The sequence below is a fragment of the Drosophila subpulchrella genome, chromosome 3L (assembly GCF_014743375.2).
Source record: "Drosophila subpulchrella strain 33 F10 #4 breed RU33 chromosome 3L, RU_Dsub_v1.1 Primary Assembly, whole genome shotgun sequence".
Classification (NCBI taxonomy): domain Eukaryota; kingdom Metazoa; phylum Arthropoda; class Insecta; order Diptera; family Drosophilidae; genus Drosophila; species Drosophila subpulchrella.
Window position 1 is genome coordinate 11,327,211 of NC_050612.1, and position 14,460 is coordinate 11,341,670.

Genomic DNA, 14,460 nt, shown 5'->3' on the forward strand with positions numbered 1-14,460 from the left:
ACTTCTTCATACATTTCCTTACAACTTGTTTTTGATTTTAATCATTACCAAAAACAATCCCTTTTACATTTTTCGGTTCATCTGCAGGAACCTGTTGGCCTTAGAGTTCAAAAGAAGTAAATAAATGCAATTAAAATGTATTTTTAAAAATGCCGGTTAACCTACAGATCCTGTATTTATATAATTAATTAAAGCATTTATTTTTGCACTTGCAGAAATGGTTATGCGTTTATAATTGTGAGAAGTGTATATTTATCAGATACATTTTAACTAGTATATAATTTTTGTGAGATAAACAGATGAGTTAATATTTCACATACATAAAAAATTCATGTTAATTATGAAAGATTTTAACATTTTTTTTATTGACAATAAAACTGTGGAAAATTACAATAAAATGAATGGTCCATGAAGTATTTTTTTAAAGTCACTCAAAGCGTGTTGTAGGATTGAAGCTCTTTGGGCGAATGATTGATTGAAGGGTCTGGACCGTCCGAGAAAGAGACGGGGAAAGAGGCATAAAAAGAGAGAGAGAGATTTTAATGTGCGTGCAATTGACGAGCGAAAAGCCGAAGCGGGGCAAAAAATACGACTACTGACCACTGACAATCCGGACTGAAAACTAAAAACTCGGACTCGGGCGCGTAAGGGAGTCGGTCGTCGGGAGTCGGTCGTCTTTTGTTGATCTTGAGACTGAAATTCCAATTGTTGATTTATCTCTCGGCTGCTGCGCCGCGACTGCGCAGTCCACTCAGTTTTGACCAGCGACCAAGTTTATAAAACTTTGAGCCAAAATGCAGCGGCGCACAGTTGTTACCAAAACGTTGCACGCGTCGTGGCCCTCATCAAAATATTTAAGCAAAAATGAAAACGAAATTCGGTTAACGTCAACAGAAGCTGACAAAAGGCAGAAAAAACCCAAACAAGTTGCAGGGCCAGAGTAAGCCAAGTCAACTAAAAAAAAAAAACAAGACAGAGAGGCAAGAGGCCAAGAAGAAAGAGTGGGCAATATACACACATATAGTATATGGCCAGATAATCTGTTGTGCAGTGCGTTTTATCAGCCAGCGAAGGAAACGAAAACGAAAGTCGGTCCAAGTCGAGGAGTTTTAAGTCTCCGAAATACTCCAATCCAGCAAAATCGGAGACACGCGGATCTCATCTCGGTAATGTCTCAATAAAAGTAATCTTAACTGTCGCCGGAATGTAGGAAAAAGTGAAAATAAAAGCGCTCAACGGGTTTCGAAAATCAGCCAAATAACATAAATCAAAGTAAGTTGAGTGGCGGTTCCAACGGGTTCTGTGCTCTGTGCAAATAAGACTTGTTAATTGGGTTCTGATCAACACACGGTCCCCCACAAACAGTGTCCAATAAGCTGGCCATTAGTGCGGATCCCCCACTCTCTCTATACTATACTCTATACACCAATTCCGCGAGTTCGGTTCAGGAGTGTTATGTAAATGCAGATCAAACATATTTCGAAACCCTCCAATAGGCAAAGTCCATAAATATATATATATGCACATATATCCGATGGGCGTCGCGCGTTGCGCTTGCCACAAAAGAAGCGGCGTCTAAATTATGCAAAACCAACAAAAAGATCGCTTAGGAAAGCGAGAAAACGAGCAAAAAGCGTTAACCATGCACAGCGAGAAAAAGTAGTGTCCATAATGAGATTCCAACGTTCTTGATTAGCTTTGATTGTAAATATAAAAACGTTGTAACAGACAAAAAAATAATGTTGTTAGCCCAAATAAGTTTTTATAAAAGATGGTAATCATAAAGAATATATTTGAATATTCTATAAAAAACACTACATGTTTTATTCTTTTATTGTTTTAACTTCTTAAGTATAATTAAAATCAAAATAAATCAACAAATAAATATACATAAAAATGTATCATATATATTTTTTTAAAACAAAAATACTTATCAGTGTATTTTAACACGAACCTTTTTTAAAAGATTTTCTTAGTTGATTATGAAATTGGTGTTTGATTTCAATCGAAAGCATGCATAATATTTCCAATTTGATTTTCATATTGATGGTTATTTAACTACCTGTCTTTAAAAAGAGATGTTTATATATCCATATTATTCAATTTTTAAAGAGAGCCAAGTAGATTTTAAATAGGAATTGCAATGTTAAATGTTTAATGTTATTTTTCCTCTGCATTAGTGTAAAAAGACATTTCTTTTGAGTGAAATAAACTTTTTTGATTTTGAGCTTCTTGGCTTCCTAGTTGTAATAAGACATCTTTTTCGTCTTAATCCATTTCCTTCATAACTACTCAATTTGTTTATTTGCCCGCAAATTGAGTGTGCCGCATAATTCTTTAACCGCATTCGTCTGTCAATTTTGATTACGCGCACCTTTAGTCATAATAAACAATAACCCGTGAATTATTACGTATGAGTGAGCTGCGATTGTGTGTGAGTGTGTCAAAGCGAAAACGAAAGGCCAGCAACAACAGTTTGTCGATTGTGTGTGGTCAGCAGTGGCGTCCAATTTGAGTTTGGGTCCAAAATCAATCGAAGTACCGCTGCCGGCTGCGCTGCCTTTGCACCTGCGCAGACCTCACTCCGAAAGAAATAACAACTCAAATCGAAACTCAACCCGATACTCGGCCAAAAACTCAAATTCGTCGCCGGGCAACGAAGGCAATCAATTGAACCTTAGTCTCCATTTGAGTCGCACTCCCAGCGGAATTGGGTTGAGTCCGTCTCGTCTCGATTTTTGTTTATCTTTTTTGCTGCGTTTCAAAAACTTTTACTCCCCGTGCCGTTTGTTTGTGGCCTGGGATCCAATACAATCAAAATAAAACGCAAAATTATTAACGCCTGTGTTAAATGTTAATTATTACATAAGTTTCTTGGCCTCCTTCGTCGATTGTTTAACCGGTAATTGGGTTTACAAGGCGTATGCGTAATATTCTAACGAATTCGAGGATGAGCAAGAAAGCTTACAGTGCGTGTGTTGCGGGTTTACCCTAGTTTGTTTACTTTTGTTACACCGCAAAAATAACTCATTACCTAAAAATATTGCCGATAATCTGTTGACGTATTTAAAATTACTAAGAAATCACATGTCATAAAAGATAGATAAAATATATAGTTAAGTGCTGACCCAATTTGGTGCTATATTTTGCCTCAGCGCATTGCAAAATCTTTTTTTCGGACTTACTAATAGCCAAACCAAAGCTGCAATTCATTCATAATGAAATAAAGACGTTATATGTTAATTATTGCTCAAAACGCGCTCCCATTTTCTGGGTTTCCTCGGCAAACGAAGATTATTTAACCGGCAACCATTATACACCGCGTATGCGTAATATTCTAATGCAATCGGCAAAAAAACCAAAGAGTATAGCACAGCGGGTTTTTAGCGTGTGCAATGTGTGTCAGTGGGAAATTAATACAATGCGTTTTGAGAGACGTGCCTATTGGCCGCCGATGGCCGACGAAAGTTTCTCCCCATCAATTGGCAAGCCAATATTAACCAATATCCATATACCACAGGTATCTGGATCCGGGAGGGACGAGGAGAGGCGTGGCCAGGTGAATCGCAGTCGATCGCAGTGCGGTGACCTTCGGCAAACGGCGGCAGCGAACAAACAGCAATCAAACAAGCCATTTGAGATAGCCAAACAAGCGCGGTCCAAATATCTCGCACAATATACACGCACCCGTACTAACAACGAATAAATAGTTATATAGATATAAGCCAAGGTGACTAAGTACCGCCGCAGCATGGAGATCAGGCGCACCTCTCGACCGTATCTTTGGGTACTGCTGATGCTGCTCGGCCTTTGGTTGGGTTCGGTTTTGGCCAAGGGCGCCGGCAATCAGACAGCCCCCACCACCACCACCTCACGAACCTGGCAGCGATATCAAAGTCAATCGCTCAATGAATCGCAATCGGTGACCGAGGAATTGGAGATTTTGGAAACCACTTCGGATACTTTGAGCCACTCGCCCCACGAAACCCATTTGACTCGCACCTCCGTCATTTTCGGACTCACCAAAGTGGCCAACGAGAGCAGCGTCAGCCAAAAGTGCCACGCGCAGCTGCGACAAATGCAGCGCGGCATACTCGGCAAACAGCCATGGGCCATGAAGGGTGAGTCGATAAAATAATCCGAAAAAAATATATTATTAATTTTAAAAGACCCCAAGGAGACCCGAAAGTATAGATACAATTACTGCTTGTCTGCTTTGAAAACTATAGATTGAAAGCCTTCAGGGATGTGCAATTAGGTTAAAGCAAAGTTTGGCTAAGGCTTTTTCAAAATTAAAAGATTTGTTTACAATGCCTTTAGGTAAAAATACTGACATATTTAATTTTTAAATCTGTAGAATAAAAACCTTACCAAGAAATTTAGAAATATGATGCCATAATTGGGGAATTTTTCATATTTGAATAGTTTTGATCTGATGTAATAAAATATTATTATTAAATAATATTATTAATAAAATGAAAACATAATAATCCTTGCTTAAAATATTTTATTTGAAGTGTCAATTCTGAATGGGGCAAAAATATTATTTATTATTTTATAACATTCACCTATTTCACCATTGATCTACATATTTACTTTCTTATAAACTATATGTGGGATATTTGTTTAACTCCCTAAACCTTTACAACGTAAACACCGCTTGTTTTTGTTTGATCTTTATTTCGATAATTATACCCGTTACTCGTAGAGTAAAAGGGTATACTAGATTCGTCGGAAAGTATGTAACAGGCAGAAGGAAGCGTTTCCGACCCCATAAAGTATATATATTCTTGATCAGGATCACTAGCCGAGTCGATCTAGCCATGTCCGTCTGTCCGTCTGTCCGTCTGTCCGTCTGTCCGTCTGTCCGTCTGTCCGTCTGTCCGTCTGTCCGGATGAACGCTGAGATCTTGGAAACTATGAGAGCTAGGCTATTGAGATTTGGCGAGCAGATTCCTGAGCTTCTTACGCAGCGCAAGTTTGTTTCAGTAGAGTGCCACGCCCACTCTAACGCCCACAAACCGCCCAAAACTGTGGCTCCTACAGTTTTGATGCTAGAGTAAAAATTTAAACTGAAATGAATTGCTCTCATCAATACCTATCGATTGACTTAAAAAAAAGTTTGCCACGCCCACTTTAACGCCCACAAACCGCCCACAAACGTCAAAAAATCGTAAGTATGAACGCGGATATCTCGGAAACTATCAAAGATAGAGTATTGGGATTTCAGATTTAGATTCCGTAGCCTTGTACGCAGCGCAAGTTTGTTATGCGAATATGCCACGCCCACTCTAACGCCCACAAACCGCCCAAGCCTGTGGCGCCCACAATTTTTATGCTAGATTAAAAATTTTAACTGAAATGTATTGGTCTCGTCAATGCCTATCGATTGATCCAAAAAAAAATTTGCCACGCCTACCCTAACGCCCACAATGCTTAAATCTGTCTTCCGCCGGTAGGTGGCGCATTTAAATCTCGCTTTGCTGCTTGCATATCTCCATTTCCCTTTAGTCCCTTTAGGTGAGTAACGGGTATCTGATAGTCGAGGTACTCGACCATAGCGTTCTTTCTTGTTTTTACTTAAAAAGAACGCTAAATATTTTTAAATTACTCGGAGTGATAAGTAAATGTTTCACAAAATCAACAGTTTTCTATTGAAATTCGCACCTTAGGAAGTTCATAACTACAAGTGAACTGTAGAGTACACACCACAAATAACCTATTAAGATAGGCCAAAGATTCATTAAAAACTTACTGTAGAATAAAGTGTGGAAATATTTTTTGTAGTATGTACTCTGGAGTACTCTCATAACAACAATTAACTAACAAGTTTTTATTTTTGAACCTTAGATTAAGTAAGTCCCAAGAACTTTCATGATTCATCAACACAATGTAGTTGATAAACCAATAACGGTTTAGCAGTCAGTCAGGGACAAACAACAATTAGAAACGTATTCATTTTGTAGATAGAACCCTTGAACACAAAATTGTTTAGTATGAACAAGTACTTAGAAACATACGTTTTCTCCACCATTGAAATTTCATTAAATTTTTCCCAGTTCTGGATGCATCGGGAACGAAACCCTCAGGCTTTGTATATGGTCAGAACTATTGGCTAGGAAGTCGGGAAGCTTGTCGTGGAGTCCAAAGACCCGTGGGCATAACCCTGTCAAAAAACTTCGATCGAGTTATGCACTATGGAATTATCACCCAGCAGGCGCCCTTCGACATGGACTATCGGGTTTTATATCTGCGACATAGTTCTCCCTGGCAGGTTGAGATAAAACTAATGTCCGAGCAGATTATCCACATTGGCTTGTGCCTCCCAAGTGCCTGCAATTCAGAGGAGGTTAAAAGTCTAGCCCAGGACTACGTAGCTGGGGGGATGTTCACTGAAAACGATATCTTCGACATCCGACCGGAAGTGGTTTATATGAAGGACCTGCAGCTGAGGGAAGAATTCTTCGAGCGGGCCAGCTTCCGACTTTTGGTGGCCTGTGTCTTGGTCACCGGAGCTCTGATGCTTTGCGCTCAACAACTGACGGCCACCAAAAAGTTGGCACCTTCATCCGAGGAACACGATCCTGGTTTAGCTCCTGCGGAATCGGAAATCTGGAGAGGACTCAACTCTCTATTGCAAATAGAGAAGTTACAGAAGTATATACCCTGCTGGGATGTCCCCACGAATTGGGCAAAAATCTTTGAGGTGCGGGAGAATTCTCCGAACGATATTCCTCTGATGAACGGACTGCGATCTGTTTGCGCCATCTGGATCATGGTGTTCCACGTGGTATGGTTTATGTACTTCACAGTTCACAATAAGACGGTGCTGATTTCGTATGCAGAACAGGCCTTTTTCCAATACGTTTCTTCAGCTCCTCTGCTCGTAGACGTCTTCTTTACCATCAGGTGAGTATACTTGGAGATAAAAAGTTTAGTTTTTTTTGTATATTCTCCTTTTTACCAAAAACTAAAAAAATGTAGGTTAATATAGAACTAACCCATGTTAAAGGTTTATAGTTATAATATATAATATAGGCCTCTGAAGACAGTTTTTGAACTAGATTTATCTATATTTTGCTTTTAGTTACTTTATTTATATCTTCAATATGTCTTATTTTATTTGTTATTTATTTTTTTCAGTGGCTTCCTGCAAACGTTCAATTTTCTGCGGAACTCTCAGCAGTTGGAGGCCGTTCGTCGGAATAGCCTCAGTGAAAATTGTAAGCTCTTTGGCAAGCTGCTCTTCCATCGGTATCTGCGTCTTGGACCACTTTACTTGGTTGTCATGGCCACCGTGGATTTGGTGTATGCCTATATTGGAGATGTCTCGGTCTATCACATCAATGAGAGATTCGATGAGATGTGCTCCCGTCACTGGTGGCGAAATTTGCTCTTTATTCAGAACCTTTTCGACCATAGGGATATGTGCGCCAATTGGAGTTGGTCCTTGGCCTGCGAAATGCAGTTCTTTATCTTGGCCAACGCCCTGCTGTTCCTCTATGTGAGGTAAGTGTTTAAGACCTTTATAAAGAAATTAAAATATTTAAAATATTTTATTCACACAGATATCCTAAGGCAGTCAAAGCCCTGGTGGTCTCTTCTTTTGTGGCCACCATTGCCTGGTCTTATAGCATCGGCTTGAGCATCAAGTTTCAGCTGTCCTTCGATGCAGCCTTTGCCACCGGAACAGAGATCTACACTTCCCCCTTTGTGAGGGTCCTTCCTTATATCCTGGGAGCTGCAACGGCCTGGTTACTGCAGGAGAATCGCATCCAGTTGGAGATCAGTGAGCCCAAGGAACGTTTATGCTGGCACCTGGCCCTGTTTGTGTTCTTCGCCTGCATTTACTCGACTGTGAAGAGGGATCTGGGTCCTCTGATGGCCATCACGCTTTTTGTGATGGGTCGCCTGTTCTTTTCGCTGAGTGTATGCTGGATGATAGCGCGCAGTTGCGGTGGTCGGGGGGTGTGGTGGTCACGTCTGCTGGAGGCCAAGGGCTTCCAACATGTCAGTCGACTTTCCTATGCTATATACCTTCTCAACCCGCTGGTCATCGCATTGTTCTACAGTTTAACCAACGCCAGTACGCATGCAGATCCCTTCATGTTGGTGAGTATTAAGAATATCTCCAGAGATCTTAAATCGTTATAATATGAGCCTAAAAGTATGCTACAAAAATATAACACTGTCCTGAATTTATTCTTTGGGCTTTGTACTAAGATATATCGTTGCATACTTTTAGACACTCCTTATTATTATAAATCATTTTGTAATCATTAAATTTTTGAATCAATTTTTATTAATTTTCTGTTCAACTATAGTGCGTGGTCACCTGCGGCTTCGCTGTCATCGTCTACCTGGCCTCCATCCTCTTTTCCCTGTCCTTCGAGCTGCCCTTCAGCAATCTTTCCAGTTTGCTTAATCGTCGGCAGAGCAAGCCGAAAATCGCCTAAAGATGCTAGCCCTTAATTAGATCGGTAAGGTCACCGCACACGCCTCCATCTGACAATTGTGATCGCTTTCATGTACAACTACTCATCTTAACCGAATCACTAGGCTTAGTCTTATCTTAGTCAATGTTACATATACTTATATAAATATCGTGTAAATCGGTGGAAACCATTCTTAATAAGCTAATCCCTAGCTCTAAAATAACTCTGATATACGTATTGTATGTAGTTAAACACATTATCACGCCCCAGCTTAGAATATACAATTTTCGACACACTTACGTATGGGAATTATTTATTTCAACGTTTATATTTATTTCGATAAAGGTATAACAGAATAAACATTTAGATTTTTCAATGTGTACCCTCTTCATATCTGCATTGAGGTAACGATTCTTAATTGAATATATGTTTAAAATAAATGTTTGAATAATTATACAATTTTTCAGCATTACTTATATTAAGGAATGCTTGCCATACAATTTTGTACCACTAAAAAATCCGAATGATTTTGAAAAAAACGCGTTCACTCTTATGTACTAAACAATGCTATATTATTATATTTAATTATTATTAAATAAGTCATAGTAACCGACACATTTGTCGCACTTCTTCAGAAATTCAATATGAGAATTCGGGTCAGAAGAGGCAAAGAAATACCGCAAACGCCTTAAAATTTCTGATGATTGCTCTTCAATTTCATCGAAGTCCCATCTTGGATAATATCTTCTTATACTCAAAATTATCTGATACAGAAAGGATTCCGTGGAAAAATAATATTTCAGCAGTTGGCACATTTCTTCCCTGGTGTTTTCCACAAAAGTTTGCGTGAGTTGTAAAATTAGTTTGAACGTTTCGGGTTCCAAATGCTCAGACATGCTGGTAATCAGAATTTCAAAGGTCTCCAAGCTAACGATGTGTTCTCTAAGAAGCATGCCATAGACTTTCAGGTTTATATCTTCTCCTTTCACTTTAATTGTGGTGATTTCTGGAGAATCAGGTACATCAATGATATTCATGGGTGTTTCGGGTAATTTTCTTAGTTTTCTCTTTTTCTGAATTGGTTGAAAAAGCTTGTCGAGCTCAACTTTTTCGGGAACTCCGTTAGCACTACGTATAAGATCCACTTTGCCCTCAATTCGAGCAGCTTCCTCGGATATCTTTTCAAAAACGCTTCTATAAAAGGAATACTTAAATATTGTTTAGTATAATATTTTTTTTACCTTTGCTGATTAATCAAGATGCTTGCACTATTTACTTCTTTGATCATTCTTGATGCCAGACGAAAATTATTTAAAGTATCCGTAAATAGAACTAAAGATTCGGAAAGATCAATTATGTCACAAGATGGCTGCACGTTATCAGGATTCTATTAAATTGAAATTAATTAAAGAAATGTAGAGAATGTTTACGGAAAATACCCACCAAGAGCAAACTGAGCATCCGTTCACATGTACAAAATTCATAAACCAATGGAAAATCAAACACATTTTCTGGTTTTTTACGAGTAATAAGCGTTTTGGAAGCTAATGCCAAGGACTCAGGCGTTATAGAGAATTCCTTGACTTTTGTTAAAAGTCCTGAGCAAGGTCGGTCTGTGATGGAATAGGTTTTTAGCTCAACCTGGCCATCAATCAGTTTATACACTCCACGATATGGGGTAACCATTAAACCTTGACGAAAATCTGGCAGCAACAGAAACTCTTTCCAGTTTCCACAACATGAGTTCTGAGTCACATACGCCATGCAACAGTCGATGCCACTGGCTTGGCCAGTTTTGTCTTGTAAATACAGTGTTAATTTGCTTCTTAGTGATAAGTGATTTCAAAACCCTTGTACATATATTCACCCACACAGCGTCGACATCGGAAAACAGGATACAGATGCCAGGATCTGCTTTCCTCGGCCAGCTGTGGATTGCTCACATTGTCCACTATCATCACAAAAAAGAGGGACGTTAAAGTCTGTCCATTTGTGTATTTTCCTGTTATAGAAAATTCATCACTTTACTTAAAAATGATAAGATAAAAGATGAAGATTATCTTACTTTGATTCCAAATCCAATAGAACATGTTAGTATTGGCTTTGAACAGGGACAACTTCCTTTTTAGAACCTCTGCCTGGTTAAGCGTAAGCCTGTCCACCTTGTTTTAGAATTTGTTATATTACGACCTTCTTAACTACTTACAGATCCCAGGTTATATCCTCTCCATGACTTAGGATCTCTGCAAACTTTTGCTGTACTTCTCTGACCGTGGGAACTAAAGTTGTATCTTTATCTTTTGATACACTCATTTTTGCAAACTTTTTCGCTCTGTTATTTTCACTAGTTGCACGTTGCAGATGGCAGATGCAACACAATGCGTTTATCGATAGCCAAAGTGGTTAAGGACTCTTGAATATTTAAGCAAAGTACTAAACACTAACGCTGTTTTTTAAAATTATTTAATGATTTCGAATAAACCACCATTAGAATTTTTCTAATCAGAATGATCTGCTTAATAACAGTATACTACGTTTATGGTCACCCCAAATATCGGTTAAATATCGATTATGTGTGTTTTGTTCTCTTTTTTTTAGTTCTGAGGAGTAAGCCATAGGGTTTTCCAACCCCGATCTTGAATAATTTGTGTGAATTTGGTTTTATTTTGTATTATGACACTTTATTAACAAATATTTATATTTATAAGAATTTCATCTTTATTTCTTTTAATTGGATATCAAAGATAACTCTTTTTATATTATTATCCATAATAACCAAAGAAACGCTTTGGCTTGACAATAACAAAATACATATAAATATACAATTTAAGAAAATAATGTTGGAGACTAATAAAAACTTTGGGATATGAAATTCGAAAACATTATAAAGGAACGACCCGATAGTAACCTATACATTTTGTGCACTTGGTTAGAAGTTCAGGCGGAGAATTTGGACTGGTTGAAGCAAAATAATATCGCATACGGCTTAAAATGTCCGAAGATTGTTCTTTAACTTTAGTACAGTCCATGTTTGTATGATTTTTAATGATATGCAAAAGGATCTGATAGAGAACCGTTTCCGTGGCTATGTGGTGTTTTCGCTCCTTCCACAACTCCTCTCTCGTGGTTTCCATAAAAGTTTGCGTGAAGTGCAGGATTAGCTTAAACATTTCGGGTTCTAAGTTTTCAGCTATTTTGTTAATAAGATTTGTAAAGCTTTCCGAGCATACGATGTGCTTTTTAAGGACTGTGCCATAATCGTCCAGATTGAATAATTCTCCTTTTACTTGAACTGTGTTTAATTGTAGAGATTCCGTAGGATCTACGGTAACTTCATTTGGCATTTCTGCCAATTTTCGTTTCTTAGGTCCTTTCAAAATGGGCTTAAAAACCTCGTCCAGCTCTTTTACTGTTGGGATTTCATTAGCACTCCGTACAAGATCCACTATTCCCCTAAAGCTCTTTGTTTCCTCAGAGATCTTGTCAAAATCGCTTCTGAAAATGGTTATAATTTAGGAGTCAGAAAATAACATGTTGAAACATACTTAATTTGATTTTGTAAAACACTTCGGCTATTCTGATCTTTAATCATTGACGATGCCAGTCGTAGGTTATTAGTGTTATGTGTAAATAAAATTAAGGAATCCGAGAGTGTAGTAACATCCGTCATATTTTGTTCATCCCGAGGAACCTATTTAGTCAAAACACTTGATTAAATAATAAAATTAAGTTGTTTAACATTGCATACCAACAGTTGATGGAGTATCTTGTCGCACATCCTCTCTGCTCTTTTAAAAGTGTAAATTGCAGGTCTTTTTTTCGAATCAAGATGTATAATAGAGCGTTTTGAGGCTTCCCCTAAAGATTCGGGTGTTAGGCAGTGCTCCTTGGCGAATTGCATAGATCTCATAGGCTGCCGGAATCTACCAGAGATAGAATAAGTTCTTAGTTCTACCTGGCCATCGATCAATTTGTAAACCCCACGATACGGGGTCACCATTAACCCAGGCCGCAAGCGAGTATCTTCCAAAAACGTATCCCAATCTTTACAACAGTCATACTGACTCACATACGCCATGCAGCAGTCCAGACTGCTGTAATTTTCTCCATGATTGTCTTTTAAAAAATATATTATTATTAAAAATATTATTATATTTTGATTAAGGACAATGAATGATATTTTTCATTTTCATATGAAATATTGAAAGCATAATCATTTACCAACACATATCCGGCAACGGAAGACCGGATAAAGATACCAGGATCTGCTTTGCTCAGCCAATTTTGGGTCGGTAACATTATCCACAACCATCACAAAAAATAAGGACGTAAGGGACTGGCCATTTGTGTATTTTCCTAATGAAAAACTATTTTAGTTCTATCAGATAGTGATCAATAATGTTCTTACGTTGATTCCAAATCGAATTAAAAATGGGAGGACTGACGTAAAATGGCATAGGATCGGAATTATTTTGTAACATTTTAAACTCGTCGATCTTGCTTTTTAGCATTTCTCCCTGACTGGCGGATAATCTAAAGACGCAGTGTTATAATTTTTGGCACTGCCGTGTTGGAAAATATGTACTTACAGATCCCAGGTCACATCTTCCCCATGGCTTAAGAGCTCGCCAAAAATTTGCTGCACTTCCCTAACCGTGGGAACTAAGAGTACTTTATTATTTCTTGATGAATTCATCTTTTAAAATTTTTCTTTGTTCTAAAATTTGTACATATTTTTTTATTTGCATTGCAGATGGAAGTTACTACGGGTGTGGTTTATCGATAGCTATTACAAATTACTTGTTTGGTGAGTTATTGTAACGGTTTATAATAATTTGTATTTATAAATCAGATTAATCATTATTTTGCTTTCCATTCCTAAGCTCCTGTGAAAAGTTTGAGAGCGAAAGCAAAAGAGGCATTCCCTTTGAATTCCCATTCTAAATAATATTTTATATTAATAATTATAATTGTGGAATTCTTTTCTGGTATAGAAATATATATATACAACTATAGTACCCCGCGATTCGGATTAACCCATTAACCCGGGATGCAAAGTCGTATCTTGTACGGTTCAGTCATGCGAGCTCAAATAAGTCATGCAGCAATGCAGACTGCTGTTATTTTGGGCGGAATTATCTTCAAAAAACTTTTTTAATTATTCAAGACCGTTAGATTTCCGTATGATTTAACCATTAACCAACGCATATACGATAGTTAGATTTCCTTATGATTCATACATTTACCAAAGCATCTACGACAACGTCGACCGGATAAAGATACCAAAATTTAACTTGCTTGGCAAGTTTTAGATCGCTGACATTATCCACAATCAACACAAAAAATGAGGATGTCAGGAACTGTTCATCTGTGAGTTTTACTGTGGATTAACATTCATTTGTTCTAATTCGTATTAAGAAAAACCGCATTTTATCAGGGTACTCAGAAAACGTTCTATGTTCCTTAAACTATATCTTCTTACTTCTCAAAACATCTTCCTGGTTTACGGACAACCTGTTGACTCCAAATTAATATTATAGAGCTGTGCATTGCAGACTTTGGTACTTACAGATGCCATGTTATATCTTCATGGCTTAGGAGTTCTGCAAACATTTGCTGCTAACCGTGGGAATTAAAATGTCTTGTTCTTCATGTAATTCGCTCATTTTTGCAATGGGTTCTTTGATTTCGCTATATGTTGCGCTTTGCGGATGGAGAATCGCTACACGTTTATCGATAGTAATAGTTGGTTTAAAATTGTTATGGAGTTCCTAAGATGAATAAGCTTTTTAACGACGGACAGTTTAAAAACAACCTGTGTAATAACAATACAGGAAGGGAACACTTAGACTAATATTAAGTTTGTCAAACCTTGTTGTGTCTATTTCTCGACTACTTTTTTAAATTTAAAACTGCAATCTTTGAAGTCTTATTATGTACTATTTTTTTCTGTATTATCAACAGATTTCATGTGTTAATGGTTTCAATGAATTCGTAATATTTTAGTTACTTATTTTATTAAGGC

General features: G+C 37.8%; 3 protein-coding genes and 1 pseudogene across 4 annotated transcripts; 1 reads left to right on the forward strand and 3 right to left on the reverse strand.

The window, feature by feature from the left end:
• Window positions 1-427: 427 nt before the first annotated feature.
• On the reverse strand, window positions 428-1,384 carry LOC119555279 (annotated as a pseudogene).
• On the forward strand, window positions 937-8,468 carry LOC119554839 (nose resistant to fluoxetine protein 6). 2 transcript variants are annotated; one of them, XM_037865913.1, is made up of 6 exons: window positions 937-1,272; window positions 3,521-4,121; window positions 6,060-6,909; window positions 7,144-7,509; window positions 7,569-8,112; window positions 8,325-8,468. In XM_037865913.1, exons 2-6 carry the CDS (start codon window positions 3,752-3,754, stop codon window positions 8,454-8,456), a joined length of 2,262 nt encoding a protein of 753 aa, XP_037721841.1. In that variant the 5' UTR covers window positions 937-1,272; window positions 3,521-3,751; the 3' UTR covers window positions 8,457-8,468. The 2 variants fall into 2 exon arrangements, with proteins under 2 accessions (XP_037721841.1, XP_037721842.1); XM_037865914.1 differs by having other exon boundaries at window positions 937-1,166.
• Window positions 8,285-10,813, reverse strand: LOC119554840. The gene is made up of 6 exons (XM_037865915.1): window positions 10,642-10,813; window positions 10,501-10,589; window positions 10,303-10,437; window positions 9,879-10,234; window positions 9,677-9,822; window positions 8,285-9,629 (listed from the first exon to the last, which is right to left on the reverse strand). The coding sequence occupies exons 1-6, from the start codon at window positions 10,746-10,748 to the stop codon at window positions 9,017-9,019; spliced, it is 1,446 nt and encodes a 481-aa protein (XP_037721843.1). The 5' UTR covers window positions 10,749-10,813; the 3' UTR covers window positions 8,285-9,016.
• Window positions 10,814-11,129: 316 nt separating this feature from the next.
• On the reverse strand, window positions 11,130-13,192 carry LOC119555113. The gene is made up of 6 exons (XM_037866337.1): window positions 13,025-13,192; window positions 12,844-12,968; window positions 12,657-12,791; window positions 12,184-12,551; window positions 11,981-12,126; window positions 11,130-11,930 (listed from the first exon to the last, which is right to left on the reverse strand). Exons 1-6 carry the CDS (start codon window positions 13,129-13,131, stop codon window positions 11,318-11,320), a joined length of 1,494 nt encoding a protein of 497 aa, XP_037722265.1. The 5' UTR covers window positions 13,132-13,192; the 3' UTR covers window positions 11,130-11,317.
• Between the last annotated feature and the right edge of the window lie 1,268 nt (window positions 13,193-14,460).